We start from the raw sequence: 19,847 nt of genomic DNA, 5'->3' as shown, positions 1-19,847 counted from the left end.
GACGTGTTGGATAGACGGCTGAATGAGACTGACAGCCAGCTGATCCATACGTGTTGGATAGACGGCTGAATGAGACCGACAGCCAGCCGATCCATACGTGTTGGATAGGACGGCTGAATGAGACTGACAGCCAGCTGATCCATACGTGTTGGATAGACGGCTGAATGAGACTGACAGCCAGCTGATCCATACGTGTTGGATAGACGGCTGAATGAGACTGACGGCCAGCTGATCCATACGTGTTGGATAGACGGCTGAATGAGACTGACGGCCAGCTGATCCATACGTGTTGGATAGACGGGCTGAATGAGACTGACAGCCAGCTGATCCATACGTGTTGGATAGACGGCTGAATGAGACTGACAGCCAGCTGATCCATACGTGTTGGATAGACGGCTGAATGAGACTGACAGCCAGCTGAATGAGACTGACGGCCAGCTGATCCATACGTGTTGGATAGACGGCTGAATGAGACTGACGGCCAGCTGATCCATACGTGTTGGATAGACGGCTGAATGAGACTGACAGCCAGCTGATCCATACGTGTTGGATAGACGGCTGAATGAGACTGGACGGCCAGCTGATCGCCATACGTGTTGGATAGACGGCTGAATGAGACTGACGGCCAGCTGATCCATACGTGTTGGATAGACGGCTGAATGAGACTGACAGCCAGCTGATCCATACGTGTTGGATAGACGGCTGAATGAGACTGACAGCCAGCTGATCCATACGTGTTGGATAGACGGCTGAATGAGACTGACGGCCAGCTGAATGAGACTGACAGCCAGCTGATCCATACGTGTTGGATAGACGGCTGAATGAGACTGACGGCCAGCTGATCCATACGTGTTGGATAGACGGCTGAATGAGACTGACGGCCAGCTGATCCATACGTGTTGGATAGACGGCTGAATGAGACTGACAGCCAGCTGATCCATACGTGTTGGATAGACGGCTGAATGAGACTGACAGCCAGCTGATCCATACGTGTTGGATAGACGGCTGAATGAGACTGACGCCAGCTGATCCATACGTGTTGGATAGACGGCTGAATGAGACTGACGGCCAGCTGATCCATACGTGTTGGATAGACGGCTGAATGAGACTGACGGCCAGCTGATCCATACGTGTTGGATAGACGGCTGAATGAGACTGACAGCCAGCTGATCCATACGTGTTGGATAGACGGCTGAATGAGACTGACAGCCAGCTGATCCATACGTGTTGGATAGACGGCTGAATGAGACTGACGGCCAGCTGATCCATACGTGTTGGATAGACGGCTGAATGAGACTGACAGCCAGCTGATCCATACGCGTTGGATAGACGGCTGAATGAGACTGACAGCCAGCCGATCCATACGTGTTGGATAGACGGCTGAATGAGACTGACGGCCAGCTGATCCATACGTGTTGGATAGACAGCTGAATGAGACTGACAGCCAGCTGATCCATACGTGTTGGATAGACGGCTGAATGAGACTGACGGCCAGCTGATCCATCGTGTTGGATAGACGGCTGAATGAGACTGACGGCCAGCTGATCCATACGTGTTGGATAGACGGCTGAATGAGACTGACGGCCAGCTGAATGAGACTGACGGCCAGCTGATCCATACGTGTTGGATAGACGGCTGAATGAGACTGACGGCCAGCTGATCCATACGTGTTGGATAGACGGCTGAATGAGACTGACAGCCAGCTGATCCATACGTGTTGGATAGACGGCTGAATGAGACTGACGGCCAGCTGATCCATACGTGTTGGATAGACAGCTGAATGAGACTGACAGCCAGCTGATCCATACGTGTTGGATAGACGGCTGAATGAGACTGACGGCCAGCTGAATGAGACTGACGGCCAGCTGAATGAGACTGACAGCCAGCTGATCCATACGTGTTGGATAGACGGCTGAATGAGACTGACGGCCAGCTGAATGAGACTGACGGCCAGCTGAATGAGACTGACGGCCAGCTGATCCATACGTGTTGGATAGACGGCTGAATGAGACTGACGGCCAGCTGATCCATACGTGTTGGATAGACGGCTGAATGAGACTGACAGCCAGCTGATCCATACGTGTTGGATAGACGGCTGAATGAGACTGACGGCCAGCTGATCCATACGTGTTGGATAGACGGCTGAATGAGACTGACGGCCAGCTGAATGAGACTGACGGCCAGCTGAATGAGACTGACGGCCAGCTGATCCATACGTGTTGGATAGACGGCTGAATGAGACTGACAGCCAGCTGATCCATACGTGTTGGATAGACGGCTGAATGAGACTGACAGCCAGCTGATCCATACGTGTTGGATAGACGGCTGAATGAGACTGACGGCCAGCTGATCCATACGTGTTGGATAGACGGCTGAATGAGACTGACGGCCAGCTGATCCATACGTGTTGGATAGACGGCTGAATGAGACTGACAGCCAGCTGATCCATACGTGTTGGATAGACGGCTGAATGAGACTGACAGCCAGCTGATCCATACGTGTTGGATAGACGGCTGAATGAGACTGACGGCCAGCTGATCCATACGTGTTGGATAGACGGCTGAATGAGACTGACAGCCAGCTGATCCATACGTGTTGGATAGACGGCTGAATGAGACTGACGGCCAGCTGAATGAGACTGACGGCCAGCTGAATGAGACTGACAGCCAGCTGATCCATACGTGTTGGATAGACGGCTGAATGAGACTGACGGCCAGCTGATCCATACGTGTTGGATAGACGGCTGAATGAGACTGACAGCCAGCTGATCCATACGTGTTGGATAGACGGCTGAATGAGACTGACAGCCAGCTGATCCATACGTGTTGGATAGACGGCTGAATGAGACTGACGGCCAGCCGATCCATACGTGTTGGATAGACGGCTGAATGAGACTGACGGCCAGCTGATCCATACGTGTTGGATAGACGGCCGAATGAGACTGACAGCCAGCTGATCCATACGTGTTGGATAGACGGCTGAATGAGACCGACGGCCAGCTGATCCATACGTGTTGGATAGACGGCTGAATGAGACTGACAGCCAGCTGATCCATACGCGTTGGATAGACGGCTGAATGAGACTGACAGCCAGCTGATCCATACGTGTTGGATAGACGGCTGAATGAGACTGACGGCCAGCTGATCCATACGTGTTGGATAGACGGCTGAATGAGACTGACGGCCAGCTGATCCATACGTGTTGGATAGACGGCTGAATGAGACTGACGGCCAGCTGAATGAGACTGACGGCCAGCTGATCCATACGTGTTGGATAGACGGCTGAATGAGACTGACGGCCAGCTGAATGAGACTGACGGCCAGCTGAATGAGACTGACAGCCAGCTGATCCATACGTGTTGGATAGACGGCTGAATGAGACTGACAGCCAGCTGATCCATACGTGTTGGATAGACGGCTGAATGAGACTGACAGCCAGCTGATCCATACGTGTTGGATAGACGGCTGAATGAGACTGACAGCCAGCTGATCCATACGTGTTGGATAGGACGGCTGAATGAGACTGACGGCCAGCTGATCCATACGTGTTGGATAGACGGCTGAATGAGACTGACGGCCAGCTGATCCATACGTGTTGGATAGACGGCTGAATGAGACTGACGGCCAGCTTATCCATACGTGTTGGATAGACGGCTGAATGAGACTGACGGCCAGCTGATCCATACGTGTTGGATAGACGGCTGAATGAGACTGACGGCCAGCTGAATGAGACTGACAGCCAGCTGATCCATACGTGTTGGATAGACGGCTGAATGAGACTGACGGCCAGCTGATCCATACGTGTTGGATAGACGGCTGAATGAGACTGACGGCCAGCTGAATGAGACTGACGGCCAGCTGATCCATACGTGTTGGATAGACGGCTGAATGAGACTGACGGCCAGCTGAATGAGACTGACAGCCAGCTGATCCATACGTGTTGGATAGACGGCTGAATGAGACTGACAGCCAGCTGATCCATACGTGTTGGATAGACGGCTGAATGAGACTGACGGCCAGCTGATCCATACGTGTTGGATAGACGGCTGAATGAGACTGACAGCCAGCTGATCCATACGTGTTGGATAGACGGCTGAATGAGACTGACAGCCAGCTGATCCATACGTGTTGGATAGACGGCTGAATGAGACTGACGGCCAGCTGAATGAGACTGACGGCCAGCTGAATGAGACTGACGGCCAGCTGATCCATACGTGTTGGATAGACGGCTGAATGAGACTGACGGCCAGCTGAATGAGACTGACGGCCAGCTGAATGAGACTGACGGCCAGCTGAATGAGACTGACGGCCAGCTGAATGAGACTGACGGCCAGCTGATCCATACGTGTTGGATAGACGGCTGAATGAGACTGACGGCCAGCTGAATGAGACTGACAGCCAGCTGATCCATACGTGTTGGATAGACGGCTGAATGAGACTGACAGCCAGCTGATCCATACGTGTTGGATAGACGGCTGAATGAGACTGACAGCCAGCTGATCCATACGTGTTGGATAGACGGCTGAATGAGACTGACGGCCAGCTGATCCATACGTGTTGGATAGACGGCTGAATGAGACTGACGGCCAGCCGATCCATACGTGTTGGATAGACGGCTGAATGAGACTGACGGCCAGCTGATCCATACGTGTTGGATAGACGGCTGAATGAGACTGACGGCCAGCTGATCCATACGTGTTGGATAGACGGCTGAATGAGACTGACGGCCAGCTGATCCATACGTGTTGGATAGACGGCTGAATGAGACTGACGGCCAGCTGATCCATACGTGTTGGATAGACGGCTGAATGAGACTGACAGCCAGCTGATCCATACGTGTTGGATAGACGGCTGAATGAGACTGACAGCCAGCTGATCCATACGTGTTGGATAGACGGCTGAATGAGACTGACAGCCAGCTGATCCATACGTGTTGGATAGACGGCTGAATGAGACTGACGGCCAGCTGATCCATACGTGTTGGATAGACGGCTGAATGAGACTGACGGCCAGCTGATCCATACGTGTTGGATAGACGGCTGAATGAGACTGACGGCCAGCTGATCCATACGTGTTGGATAGACGGCTGAATGAGACTGACAGCCAGCTGATCCATACGTGTTGGATAGACGGCTGAATGAGACTGACGGCCAGCTGATCCATACGTGTTGGATAGACGGCTGAATGAGACTGACGGCCAGCTGATCCATACGTGTTGGATAGACGGCTGAATGAGACTGACGGCCAGCTGATCCATACGTGTTGGATAGACGGCTGAATGAGACTGACGGCCAGCTGATCCATACGTGTTGGATAGACGGCTGAATGAGACTGACAGCCAGCTGATCCATACGTGTTGGATAGACGGCTGAATGAGACTGACAGCCAGCTGAATGAGACTGACGGCCAGCTGAATGAGACTGACAGCCAGCTGATCCATACGTGTTGGATAGACGGCTGAATGAGACTGACAGCCAGCTGATCCATACGTGTTGGATAGAGCGGCTGAATGAGACTGACGCCAGCTGATCCATACGTGTTGGATAGACGGCTGAATGAGACTGACAGCCAGCTGATCCATCGTGTTGGATAGACGGCTGAATGAGACTGACAGCCAGCTGATCCATACGTGTTGGATAGACGGCTGAATGAGACTGACGGCCAGCTGATCCATACGTGTTGGATAGACGGCTGAATGAGACTGACGGCCAGCTGAATGAGACTGACAGCCAGCTGATCCATACGTGTTGGATAGACGGCTGAATGAGACTGACGGCCAGCTGAATGAGACTGACAGCCAGCTGAATGAGACTGACGGCCAGCTGAATGAGACTGACAGCCAGCTGATCCATACGTGTTGGATAGACGGCTGAATGAGACTGACGGCCAGCTGAATGAGACTGACAGCCAGCTGATCCATACGTGTTGGATAGACGGCTGAATGAGACTGACGGCCAGCTGATCCATACGTGTTGGATAGACGGCTGAATGAGACTGACGGCCAGCTGATCCATACGTGTTGGATAGACGGCTGAATGAGACTGACAGCCAGCTGATCCATACGTGTTGGATAGACGGCTGAATGAGACTGACGGCCAGCTGATCCATACGTGTTGGATAGACGGCTGAATGAGACTGACGGCCAGCTGAATGAGACTGACCGGCCAGCTGAATGAGACTGACGGCCAGCTGATCCATACGTGTTGGATAGACGGCTGAATGAGACTGACAGCCAGCTGATCCATACGTGTTGGATAGACGGCTGAATGAGACTGACGGCCAGCTGATCCATACGTGTTGGATAGACGGCTGAATGAGACTGACGGCCAGCTGATCCATCGTGTTGGATAGACGGCTGAATGAGACTGACGGCCAGCTGATCCATACGTGTTGGATAGACGGCTGAATGAGACTGACGGCCAGCTGATCCATACGTGTTGGATAGACGGCTGAATGAGACTGACAGCCAGCTGATCCATACGTGTTGGATAGACGGCTGAATGAGACTGACGGCCAGCTGATCCATACGTGTTGGATAGACGGCTGAATGAGACTGACAGCCAGCTGATCCATACGTGTTGGATAGACGGCTGAATGAGACTGACAGCCAGCTGATCCATACGTGTTGGATAGACGGCTGAATGAGACTGACGGCCAGCTGATCCATACGTGTTGGATAGACGGCTGAATGAGACTGACAGCCAGCTGATCCATACGTGTTGGATAGACGGCTGAATGAGACTGACGGCCAGCTGATCCATACGTGTTGGATAGACGGCTGAATGAGACGGTTACAGCTACTCTCCTTTGTACTGCCTCACTCTGCTCCATCCATCAGAAGTCTTATCATTCAGACAACCTGTTCACAAATCCATTACATTTTTCGTCATTTAGCAGGGGCGACTTAGTTAGTGCATCCATCTTAAGGTAGCTAGGTGAGACGGCCACATCGTTCAAGGTAAGTAAATTTTTCCCGAGAGTAGCTGTCCGTGAAGTCTGCACTAGGCTTTCTGTATTGCCCACCTCTTGTATAGTGAAGTCTGCACTAGGCTTTCTGTATTGCCCACCTCTTGTATAGTGAAGTCTGGGCTTTCTGTATTGCCCACCTCTTGTATAGTGAAGTCTGCACTAGGCTTTCTGTATTGCCCACCTCTTGTATAGTGAAGTCTGCACTAGGCTTTCTGTATTGCCCACCTCTTGTATAGTGAAGTCTGCACTAGGCTTTCTGAATTGCCCACCTCTTGTATAGTGAAGTCTGCACTAGGCTTTCTGTATTGCCCACCTCTTGTATAGTGAAGTCTGCACTAGGCTTTCTGTATTGCCCACCTCTTGTATAGTGAAGTCTGCACTAGGCTTTCTGTATTGCCCACCTCTTGTATAGTGAAGTCTGCACTAGGCTTTCTGTATTGCCCACCCTCTTGTGATAGTGAAGTCTGCACTAGGCTTTCTGTATTGCCCACCTCTTGTATAGTGAAGTCTGCACTAGGCTTTCTGAATTGCCCACCTCTTGTATAGTGAAGTCTGCACTAGGCTTTCTGTATTGCCCACCTCTTGTATAGTGAAGTCTGCACTAGGCTTTCTGTATTGCCCACCTCTTGTATAGTGAAGTCTGCACTAGGCTTTCTGTATTGCCCACTTCTTGTATAGTGAAGTCTGCACTAGGCTTTCTGTATTGCCCACCTCTTGTATAGTGAAGTCTGCACTGGGCTTTCTGTATTGCCCACCTCTTGTATAGTGAAGTCTGCACTGGGCTTTCTGTATTGCCCACTTCTTGTATAGTGAAGTCTGCACTAGGCTTTCTGTATTGCCCACCTCTTGTATAGTGATTGTGTTGCTTGTCTCTGAGGGTTGTGCCTTGGGTGCCGAGGATATGAACAATGTGTTTCTGTTTTAAATAACTTTGGTCTTACAGTGGTGGGCTAAGTGTCTGGTCTCTTCATATCCTGGACAATGTACAAAGCTTATGATAAATGAAGTACTTCTAGATGAACTCTTGAACTAGTCTCTGCTTCCTCGCGTTTTGAACCACTCCTAACCATTATGTGTTGGGGCAAAATATATTGTGCTCCCTGTTGTGCGTTGTTGCTAACTGATGTTGTTTTTCTCTCTAGGTGGGGACCAGGGGGTGTTGAATGGCTACTTCAGTAACTGGGCAACAGCAGATATATCCAAACACCTCCCTTTCATCTACAACCTCAGCAGCATCGCAATCTACACCTACCTTCCAGCATTCAAACAGTATGTACTCAATCTACACCTACCTTCCAGCATTCAAACAGTATGTACTCAATCTACACCTACCTTCCAGCATTCAAACAGTATGTACTCAATCTACACCTACCTTCCAGCATTCAAACAGTATGTACTCAATCTACACCTACCTTCCAGCATTCAAACAGTATGTACTCAATCTACACCTACCTTCCAGCATTCAAACAGTATGTACTCAATCTACACCTACCTTCCAGCATTCAAACAGTATGTACTCAATCTACACCTACCTTCCTGCATACTCATGGTATTGAACTATATGTGTAGATCACAAACATGGCTACATCAAGTTTAATATTTGAGATGTTTTCTAGAATTCCCTGATTGCTTAACATTAGGTGGGATGAAGATCAGCAGTGATTTAACAGTAGACTGGCTGTAAAACCCCAGCAGTCTTTTTGGGCTGTGAGAGAACGGGAGGCGTAAGGCGATAGTCATATGCTATGTCATCAGGTTACCAGTGATGGGAGCTTTAACGAGGCAGTAGTTAGTCTAGAAGCTTCTCCCAGCCCCTCTAGGGAGCTTTAACGAGGCAGTAGTTAGTCTAGAAGCTTCTCCCAGCCCCTCTAGGGAGCTTTAACGAGGCAGTAGTTAGTCTAGAAGCTTCTCCTAGCCCCTCTAGGGAGCTTTAACGAGGCAGTAGTAGTTAGTCTAGAAGCTTCTCCCAGCCCCTCTAGGGAGCTTTAACGAGGCAGTAGTAGTTAGTCTAGAAGCTTCTCCCAGCCCCTCTAGGGAGCTTTAATGAGGCAGTAGTTAGTCTAGAAGCTTCTCCCAGCCCCTCTAGGGAGCTTTAACGAGGCAGTAGTTAGTATAGAAGCTTCTCCCAGCCCCTCTAGGGAGCTTTAACGAGGCAGCAGCAGTAGTTAGTCTAGAAGCTTCTCCCAGCCCCTCTAGGGAGCTTTAACGAGGCAGCAGCAGTAGTTAGTCTAGAAGCTTCTCCCAGCCCCTCTAGGGAGCTTTAACGAGGCAGCAGCAGTAGTTAGTCTAGAAGCTTCTCCCAGCCCCTCTAGGGAGCTTTAACGAGGCAGTAGTTAGTCTAGAAGCTTCTCCCAGCCCCTCTAGGGAGCTTTAACGAGGCAGTAGTTAGTCTAGAAGCTTCTCCCAGCCCCTCTAGGGAGCTTTAACGAGGCAGTAGCAGTAGTTAGTCTAGAAGCTTCTCCTAGCCCCTCTAGGGAGCTTTAACGAGGCAGTAGTTAGTCTAGAAGCTTCTCCCAGCCCCTCTAGGGAGCTTTAACGAGGCAGTAGTAGTTAGTCTAGAAGCTTCTCCCAGCCCCTCTAGGGAGCTTTAACGAGGCAGTAGTTAGTCTAGAAGCTTCTCCCAGCCCCTCTAGGGAGCTTTAACGAGGCAGTAGTTAGTATAGAAGCTTCTCCCAGCCCCTCTAGGGAGCTTTTAACGAGGCAGCAGTAGTTAGTCTAGAAGCTTCTCCCAGCCCTCTAGGGAGCTTTAACGAGGCAGCAGCAGTAGTTAGTCTAGAAGCTTCTCCCAGCCCCTCTAGGGGAGCTTTAACGAGGCAGTAGTTAGTCTAGAAGCTTCTCCCAGCCCTCTAGGGAGCTTTAACGAGGCAGTAGTTAGTCTAGAAGCTTCTCCCAGCCCCCTCTAGGGAGCTTTAACGAGGCAGCAGCAGTAGTTAGTCTAGAAGCTTCTCCCAGCCTCTAGGGAGCTTTAACGAGGCAGTAGCAGTAGTTGGGTCTAGAAGCTTCTCCTAGCCCACTCTAGGGAGCTTTAACGAGGCAGTAGTTAGTCTAGAAGCTTCTCCCAGCCCTCTAGGGAGCTTTAACGAGGCAGTAGTAGTTAGTCTAGAAGCTTCTCCCAGCCCTCTAGGGAGCTTTAACGAGGCAGTAGTTAGTCTAGAAGCTTCTCCCAGCCCCCTCTAGGAGCTTTAACGAGGCAGCAGCAGTAGTTAGTCTAGAAGCTTCTCCCAGCCCCTCTAGGAGCTTTAACGAGGCAGTAGTTAGTCTAGAAGCTTCTCCCAGCCCCTCTAGGAGCTTTAACGAGGCAGCAGCAGTAGTTGGTCTAGAAGCTTCTCCCAGCCCCTCTAGGGAGCTTTAACGAGGCAGTAGTTATAGAAGCTTCTCCCAGCCCTCTAGGGAGCTTCTAACGAGGCAGTAGTTAGTCTAGAAGCTTCTCCCAGCCCCTCTAGGGAGCTTTAACGAGGCAGCAGCAGTAGTTAGTCTAGAAGCTTCTCCCAGCCCCTCTAGGGAGCTTTAACGAGGCAGTAGCAGTAGTTAGTCTAGAAGCTTCTCCTAGCCCCTCTAGGGAGCTTTAACGAGGCAGTAGTTAGTCTAGAAGCTTCTCCCAGCCCCTCTAGGGAGCTTTAACGAGGCAGTAGTAGTTAGTCTAGAAGCTTCTCCCAGCCCCTCTAGGGAGCTTTAACGAGGCAGTAGTTAGTCTAGAAGCTTCTCCCAGCCCCTCTAGGGAGCTTTAACGAGGCAGCAGCAGTAGTTAGTCTAGAAGCTTCTCCCAGCCCCTCTAGGGAGCTTTAACGAGGCAGTAGTTAGTCTAGAAGCTTCCCCAGCCCTCTAGGGAGCTTTAACGAGGCAGCAGCAGTAGTTAGTCTAGAAGCTTCTCCCAGCCCCTCTGGGGAGCTTTAACGAGGCAGTAGTTAGTCTAGAAGCTTCTCCCAGACCCTCTAGGGAGCTTTAACGAGGCAGTAGTTATAGAAGCTTCTCCCAGCCCCTCTAGGAGCTTTAACGAGGCAGTAGTTAGTCTAGAAGCTTCTCCCAGCCCTCTAGGAGCTTTAACGAGGCAGCAGCAGTAGTTAGTCTAGAAGCTTCTCCCAGCCCCTCTAGGGAGCTTTAACGAGGCAGTAGTTAGTCTAGAAGCTTCTCCCAGCCCCCTCTAGGGGAGCTTTAACGAGGCAGCAGCAGTAGTTAGTCTAGAAGCTTCTCCCAGCCCTCTAGGGAGCTTTAACGAGGCAGTAGTTAGTCTAGAAGCTTCTCCCAGACCCTCTAGGGAGCTTTAACGAGGCAGTAGTTATAGAAGCTTCTCCCAGCCCTCTAGGAGCTTTGACGAGGCAGTAGTTAGTCTAGAAGCTTCTCCCAGCCCTCTAGGAGCTTTAACGAGGCAGCAGCAGTAGTTAGTCTAGAAGCTTCTCCCCAGCCCCCTCTAGGGAGCTTTAACGAGGCAGTAGTTAGTCTAGAAGCTTCTCCCAGCCCCTCTAGGGAGCTTTAACGAGGCAGCAGCAGTAGTTAGTCTAGAAGCTTCTCCCAGCCCCTCTAGGGAGCTTTAATGAGGCAGTAGTTAGTCTAGAAGCTTCTCCCAGACCCTCTAGGGAGCTTTAACGAGGCAGTAGTTATAGAAGCTTCTCCCAGCCCTCTAGGGAGCTTTAACGAGGCAGTAGTTAGTCTAGAAGCTTCTCCCAGCCCCTCTAGGGAGCTTTAACGAGGCAGCAGCAGTAGTTAGTCTAGAAGCTTCTCCCAGCCCCTCTAGGGAGCTTTAACGAGGCAGTAGTTAGTCTAGAAGCTTCTCCCAGCCCCTCTAGGGAGCTTTAACGAGGCAGCAGCAGTAGTTAGTCTAGAAGCTTCTCCCAGCCCTCTAGGGAGCTTTAACGAGGCAGTAGTTAGTCTAGAAGCTTCTCCCAGCCCCTCTAGGGAGCTTTAACGAGGCAGCAGCAGTAGTTAGTCTAGAAGCTTCTCCCAGCCCCTCTAGGGAGCTTTAACGAGGCAGTAGTTAGTCTAGAAGCTTCTCCCAGCCCCTCTAGGGAGCTTTAACGAGGCAGCAGCAGTAGTTAGTCTAGAAGCTTCTCCCAGCCCCTCTAGGGAGCTTTAACGAGGCAGTAGTTAGTCTAGAAGCTTCTCCCAGACCCTCTAGGGAGCTTTAACGAGGCAGTAGTTATAGAAGCTTCTCCCAGCCCCTCTAGGGAGCTTTAACGAGGCAGTAGTTAGTCTAGAAGCTTCTCCCAGCCCCTCTAGGGAGCTTTAACGAGGCAGCAGCAGTAGTTAGTCTAGAAGCTTCTCCCAGCCCCTCTAGGGAGCTTTAACGAGGCAGTAGTTAGTCTAGAAGCTTCTCCCAGCCCTCTAGGGAGCTTTAACGAGGCAGTAGTTAGTCTTGAAGCTTCTCCCAGACCCTCTAGGAGCTTTAACGAGGCAGTAGTTATAGAAGCTTCTCCCAGCCCCTCTAGGGAGCTTTAACGAGGCAGTAGTTAGTCTAGAAGCTTCTCCCAGCCCCTCTAGGGAGCTTTAACGAGGCAGTAGTTAGTCTTGAAGCTTCTCCCAGCCCCTCTAGGGAGCTTTAACGAGGCAGCAGCAGTAGTTAGTCTAGAAGCTTCTCCCAGCCCCCTCTAGGGAGCTTTAACGAGGCAGTAGTTAGTCTAGAAGCTTCTCCCAGCCCCTCTAGGGAGCTTTAACGAGGCAGCAGCAGTAGTTAGTCTAGAAGCTTCTCCCAGCCCCTCTAGGGAGCTTTAACGAGGCAGTAGTTAGTCTAGAAGCTTCTCCCAGCCCCTCTAGGGAGCTTTAACGAGGCAGTAGTTAGTCTAGAAGCTTCTCCCAGACCCTCTAGGGAGCTTTAACGAGGCAGTAGTTATAGAAGCTTCTCCCAGCCCTCTAGGAGCTTTAACGAGGCAGTAGTTAGTCTAGAAGCTTCTCCCAGCCCTCTAGGGAGCTTTAACGAGGCAGCAGCAGTAGTTAGTCTAGAAGCTTCTCCCAGCCCCTCTAGGGAGCTTTAACGAGGCAGTAGTTAGTCTAGAAGCTTCTCCCAGCCCTCTAGGGAGCTTTAACGAGGCAGTAGTTAGTCTAGAAGCTTCTCCCAGCCCCTCTAGGGAGCTTTAACGAGGCAGCAGCAGTAGTTAGTCTAGAAGCTTCTCCCAGCCCCTCTAGGGAGCTTTAACGAGGCAGTAGTTAGTCTAGAAGCTTCTCCCAGACCCTCTAGGGAGCTTTAACGAGGCAGTAGTTATAGAAGCTTCTCCCAGCCCCTCTAGGGAGCTTTAACGAGGCAGTAGTTAGTCTAGAAGCTTCTCCCAGCCCCTCTAGGGAGCTTTAACGAGGCAGCAGCAGTAGTTAGTGTAGAAGCTTCTCCCAGCCCCTCTAGGGAGCTTTAACGAGGCAGTAGTTAGTCTAGAAGCTTCTCCCAGCCCCTCTAGGGAGCTTTAACGAGGCAGCAGCAGTAGTTAGTCTAGAAGCTTCTCCCAGCCCTCTAGGGAGCTTTAACGAGGCAGTAGTTAGTCTAGAAGCTTCTCCCAGCCCCTCTAGGGAGCTTTAACGAGGCAGCAGCAGTAGTTAGTCTAGAAGCTTCTCCCAGCCCCTCTAGGGAGCTTTAACGAGGCAGTAGTTAGTCTAGAAGCTTCTCCCAGCCCCTCTAGGGAGCTTTAACGAGGCAGCAGCAGTAGTTAGTCTAGAAGCTTCTCCCCAGCCCCTCTAGGAGCTTTAACGAGGCAGTAGTTAGTCTAGAAGCTTCTCCCAGCCCCTCTAGGGAGCTTTAACGAGGCAGTAGTTATAGAAGCTTCTCCCAGCCCTCTAGGGAGCTTTAACGAGGCAGTAGTTAGTCTAGAAGCTTCTCCCAGCCCCTCTAGGGAGCTTTAACGAGGCAGCAGCAGTAGTTAGTCTAGAAGCTTCTCCCAGCCCCTCTAGGGAGCTTTAACGAGGCAGTAGTTAGTCTAGAAGCTTCTCCCAGCCCCTCTAGGGAGCTTTAACGAGGCAGTAGTTAGTCTAGAAGCTTCTCCCAGACCCTCTAGGGAGCTTTAACGAGGCAGTAGTTATAGAAGCTTCTCCCAGCCCCTCTAGGGAGCTTTAACGAGGCAGTAGTTAGTCTAGAAGCTTCTCCCAGCCCCTCTAGGGAGCTTTAACGAGGCAGCAGCAGTAGTTAGTCTAGAAGCTTCTCCCAGCCCCTCTAGGGAGCTTTAACGAGGCAGTAGTTAGTCTAGAAGCTTCTCCCAGCCCCTCTAGGGAGCTTTAACGAGGCAGTAGTTAGTCTAGAAGCTTCTCCCAGCCCCTCTAGGGAGCTTTAACGAGGCAGCAGCAGTAGTTAGTCTAGAAGCTTCTCCCAGCCCCTCTAGGGAGCTTTAACGAGGCAGTAGTTAGTCTAGAAGCTTCTCCCAGACCCTCTAGGACCCAAGGCCTCGTTGGATTGGATATCAAGCCGGCGCTCCACAGCTGAGACCAGAGGCCAAAATAAGGCTGTTTATTTAAACCCCTTTATGCCTCCGCTGGGCAGGGACTAATCTCTCCCACTTTCTCTCTCTTCCCTTCACCCCCCCCCCCGCGCTCTTTTTCTCACCCTCTCTGGCATTTATTTTTTGCTCTGGCGAAATCAGCCGTCTCATTAACAAACTGTTAGCTTGGTGGTTAACGTGGGTTCATGTCTTCCCCCTGGCAACGGTATCAGAATGACGGAACAACATGTATTTAGTTGCTACTACTGCTCAGAATGACTAGAGCTCCCTGTCCTGCTTCCAGTGCCAGTCACTCACACTGTTGATTGGGTGTGTAAAGGACAGTAGTCAGTCACACTGTTGATTGGGTGTGTAAAAGACAGTACAGTCAGTCACACTGTTGATTGGGTGTGTAAAGGACAGTAGTCAGTCACACTGTTGATTGGGTGTGTAAAGGACAGTAGTCAGTCACACTGTTGATTGGGTGTGTAAAGGACAGTACAGTCTGTCACACTGTTGATTGGGTGTGTAAAGGACAGGACAGTCTGTCACACTGTTGATTGGGTGTGTAAAGGACAGGACAGTCTGTCACACTGTTGATTGGGTGTGGAAAGGACAGGACAGAGAGGTTTTAGAATAGACTGTTGACTCTTGGAATCTTATTACTGCTGATTTAAATGATATTGTATCCTGTATAATTTAATCACACTTATTTATTACCCAATTTGCCCCCAGTATTGCAGATATACTGGCCAAAAGCCAGTCAAACATGTCAAACCACAGCATTCACAACAATCGTTAACTACAAGATTAGTTGGATTCGCAACAAGATGTAAGTTGACATACATTCTGTTCCAGATACGGTGGCAACGCCAAGGTGGTCCACTTCCTGGGTCAGACCAAGCCGTGGAGCTACACGTTCGACCCCGAGACCAAGCGGATCAGCGGGGACATGCAGGAGGCCTCCACACACCCCACCTTCCTCCTGGACTGGTGGATGCTCTACTCTTCCTCTGTGGTGCCCATGATGACGGAGGGATACGGAGAGCAGCCCTTCCACTCTGGCTGTGTGGAAGTGAGTCTAGAAGTATTAACCTTTTGTTCTTCCTCTACAGAACCGTTATCAACAACTTGAACAGTTTGAATTATTAAGCGTTTACTTGGATGTTTCTTGTTGGTGAGTAAAAGTAATGTTGGACCACCGCACATCCTGAATTAATTAATACCTAAACAATAGAAATTATGATTAGTCAATTTGTAAAATGTAGTGATACTTCAGTCCTGGTGGCTGTTGAGACGTCTAACCCTCTCATTCGTCCATCTGATAAAGTTCCAGTCCTCGGTCAAAGAAAGTCGTAACCATCGTGGTCACTGGCATGATCTATGGTCACAGATCTATGGTCACAGATCTATGGTCACAGATCTATGGTCACAGATCTATAGTCACAAGGAAGGTGGATGGAAGGTATGCTGAAGACTAGTTGGTTGTGATTGCTTAACAGACAACACCTTGTCGCTGGTCACTAACTATCGCTGGTTCTTGTGGACAATCTGTTGGACAACAAACCTGGCTTAGCTTCTAGACCTATAATACTATAGGGGTAGGGGGTAGTTCGCTGACGATCTACACTGAACAAAAATATAAAGGCAACATGTAAAGTGTTGGTCCCATGTTTTATGAGCTGAAATAAAAGATCCCAGAAGTGTGCCTTACGCACAAAAAGCTTATTTGTGGCCAAATTTGTTTACAGCCCTATTAGTGAGCATTTCTCCTTTGCCAAGGAACACAATTGGCATATCAAGAAGCTGATTAAACTGCATGATCATTACACAGGTGCAGTTTTGTCACAGCACAATGCCACAGATGTCTCAAGTTTTGAGGGAGCGTGCAATTGGCATGCTGACTGCAGGAATGTCCACCAGAGCTGTTGCCAGAATTGAATGTTCATTTCTCTACCATAAGCCGCCTCCAACGTTGTTTTAGAGAATTTGGCAGTACGTCCAACCGACCTCTCAACTGCAGACCACGTGTACGGCGTCATGCGGTTTGCCAATGCCAACGTTGTGAACGGAGTGCCCCGTGGTGGGGTTATGGTATGGGCAGGCATAAGCTACGGAAAATGAACACAATATGCGTTTTATCGATGGCAATTTGAATGCTCAGAGATACCGTGTCAAGATCCTGAGGCCCATTCATCTGCCGCAATCACCTCATGTTTCACCATGATAATGCATGGCCCCATGTCGCAAGGATCTGTACACAATTCCTGGAAGCTGAAAATGTCCCAGTTCTTCCATGGCCTGCATTCTCACCAGACATGTCACTTATTGAGCATGTTTGGGATGCTCAAGATCGACATGTACGACAGCGTGTTCCAGTTCTCGCCAATATCCAGAAACATCGCTCAGCTATTTAAGTGGGACAACATTCCACAGGCCACAATCAACAGCCTGATCAACTCTATGTGAAGGAGATGTGTCGCGCTGCATGAGGCAAATGGTGGTCACACCAGAAACTGACTGGTTTTCTGATCCATGCACCTACCATTTTTTTCTAAGGTATCTGTGACCAACAGATTCATATCTGTATTCCCAGTTATGTGAAATACATAGATTTCCTTAAATGATCTGTAACTCAGTAAAATCTTTGAAATTGTTGCATGTTGAGTTTATCTTTGTTCAGTATAGATCGATTGATGGTTTATATCAATGTGTTAATATGAATGCCAGGTTTTAGGTTTTAGATAATTGTGTACTGCTGTACTGACTGCAAAGGAACAGGTGTTTCTCCAGAGCTTTTAGTCTTGTAGCGTTTTCCAGAATTCATCAAATCTCTCCGTTCTAGATGTTAATATTCTTGTTTCGTTTCTTCTCCCCTCCAGGGGAGCAGCGCGTCACAGGACCCCCATCACACTGAGCCGTACGTGTCACCACAGGCATCCGAGGAACGCAAGCAGAAATGGGAACAGGGCCAGGCGGACTACATGGGAATGGACTCGTTTGACAATATCCAGAAAAAGCTTGACGCTTTTCTCAAATAGAGGGAAATAAAGGTCTACAGGGGATCAGTTAGTTTGACAGATTCAGTTTAGTTGTTCTGAGTTAGTGTGTCACTACCCAGCTCTAAGGATTACAACAATTGTTTTACAGTGGGTAACATTCTGACATCGTTGGCAGAGCGCTTAAACTATGTAATACTGGTATAGGATGTTTAGTCTGTCACGTACTGTAAAGATTACCACACTGTGAAGGATGAATTTATCGACACAATCGTGATTTATAACAATACTTTTTTTTATTGCTGTATTTGTGAACAGAATAGAAAACACAATAAAATATAGCCTTTATTCACACTTCGACAAATTAAAGATTAATATTATTATTTTTTTTGCACTGAAATACCCCTTTCATAGATGCAGGGGTGGCAATACTTCTGAGTCCTCACTGACTAAGAAAGAGTTTACTGGATTATCCTGCCATGTCCATGTGACGTCTTTCACAGCCCAACTAGGGACTAACAGCCTGGAAATGCTTTCACAGCCCAACTAGGGACTAACAGACTGGAAATGCTTTCACAGCCCAACTAGGGACTAACAGACTGGAAATGCTTTCACAGCCCAACTAGGGACTAACAGACTGGAAATGCTTTCACAGCCCAACTAGGGACTAACAGCCTGGAAATGCTTTCACAGCCCAACTAGGGACTAACAGACTGGAAATGCTTTCACAGCCCAACTAGGGACTAACAGACTGGAAATGCTTTCACAGCCCAACTAGGGACTAACAGACTGGAAATGCTTTCACAGCCCAACTAGGGACTAACAGACTGGAAATGCTTTCACAGCCCAACTAGGGACTAACAGACTGGAAATGCTTTCACAGCCCAACTAGGGACTAACAGACTGGAAATGCTTTCCACAGCCCAACTAGGGACTAACAGCCTGGAAATGCTTCTCACAGCCCAACTAGGGACTAACAGACTGGAAATGCTTTCACAGCCCAACTAGGGACTAACAGACTGGAAATGCTTTCACAGCCCAACTAGGGACTAACAGACTGGAAATGCTTTCACAGCCCAACTAGGGACTAACAGACTGGAAATGCTTTCACAGCCCAACTAGGGACTAACAGACTGGAAATGCTTTCACAGCCCAACTAGGGACTAACAGACTGGAAATGCTTTCACAGCCCAACTAGGGACTAACAGACTGAAATGCTTTCACAGCCCAACTAGGGACTAACAGACTGGAAATGCTTTTTCCACCAGCCCAACTAGGGACTAACAGACTGGAAATGCTTTCACAGCCCAACTAGGGACTAACAGACTGGAAATGCTTTCACAGCCCAACTAGGGACTAACAGCCTGGAAATGCTTTCACAGCCCAACTAGGGACTAACAGACTGGAAATGCTTAAGTTTCGTTACCAGTCAGTTGGATATAAAGTTGCACCTTAATTGGATCTCTAACATTTTCTAAAAGGAAAATTGTCTTCCTCTGCTATTCTTGTGGAAAGATGCTGTTCTGCTGCCTTAGTTTTCACACCGTTTACAATTCACTTCTGCAACCGCTGTGACGGATCTCCTCTCTGGCTTGTTTCACCCAGGGTAGGTTTTCAGTTGGCTGTAACCCAGGGTAGGTTTTCAGTTGGCCTTAGCCCAGGGTAGGTCTTCAGTTGGCCTTAACCCTCAAAGCTGGATCTTTTGAGTACATGTTACACTCCCACCTGGAGGCTCCATACTTCTCCCGCTAGTGTTATCATACCTCTTCTCTAGGTACCGGCTCCTAACGCTGGTGCATGTTCACCTGGATGTAACATTGTTAAATCCCCGTGGATTGATGAGGAATTGAAAAATGGTATGGTTGTATGGTTGAGAGGGATGTAAAAGATATGGCAAATAAGTCTGGCAGCCGATTGGCAAACATACTGCAAATTGAGAAATCATGTGACTAAACTAAAGAAAAATAAAAAATAAACTATACTATGAAACAAAAATGAATGATATAAAGAATGATAGTAAAAATCTTCGGAGCACCTTAAATGAAATTTTGGGTAAAAAGGCAAACTCTGCTCAATCATTCATTGAATAAGATTGTCCTCCTGTAGCTCAGTTGGTAGAGCATGGCGCTTGCAACGCCAGGGTTGTGGGTTCGATTACCACGGGGGGGCCAGTATGAAAAATGTATGCATGTATCAGTAACTGTAAGTCGGTCTGGATAAAATGTAAATGTCATTCATCACAAAACCTACTGATATTGCCAAATACTTTAATGATTTCTTCTTTGGCAAGATTAGGAAATTTAGGCATGACATGCCAGCAACAAACGCTGACACTACACATCCAAGTATATCTGACCAAATTATGAAAGACAAGCATTGTACTTTTGAATTCCGTAAAGTGAGTGTGGAAGAGGTGAAAAAAGTATTGTTGACTATCAACAATGACAAGCCACCGGGGTCTGACAACTTGGATGGAAAATTACTGAGGAAAA

The 19,847-nt window shown here is 49.1% G+C and overlaps 1 protein-coding gene across 1 annotated transcript in view; it reads left to right on the top strand.

Annotated features, from left to right (window-relative positions):
- Positions 1-17,709, top strand: part of LOC121549636 (glycogenin-1-like) — a 42,409-nt gene extending 24,700 nt beyond the window's left edge. The window contains exons 4-6 of the mRNA XM_041861416.2: positions 8,111-8,237; positions 15,215-15,443; positions 17,239-17,709. Of these exons, the coding sequence (XP_041717350.2) occupies positions 8,111-8,237; positions 15,215-15,443; positions 17,239-17,397 (515 nt within the window). The 3' untranslated portion in view covers positions 17,398-17,709. The remainder of the gene's footprint in view (positions 1-8,110; positions 8,238-15,214; positions 15,444-17,238) is intronic.
- Positions 17,710-19,847: the final 2,138 nt, after the last annotated feature.

Source organism: Coregonus clupeaformis, unplaced genomic scaffold (genome assembly GCF_020615455.1).
Source record: "Coregonus clupeaformis isolate EN_2021a unplaced genomic scaffold, ASM2061545v1 scaf0889, whole genome shotgun sequence".
NCBI lineage: Eukaryota > Metazoa > Chordata > Actinopteri > Salmoniformes > Salmonidae > Coregonus > Coregonus clupeaformis.
This window is presented reverse-complemented; position numbering and strand designations above follow the sequence as displayed.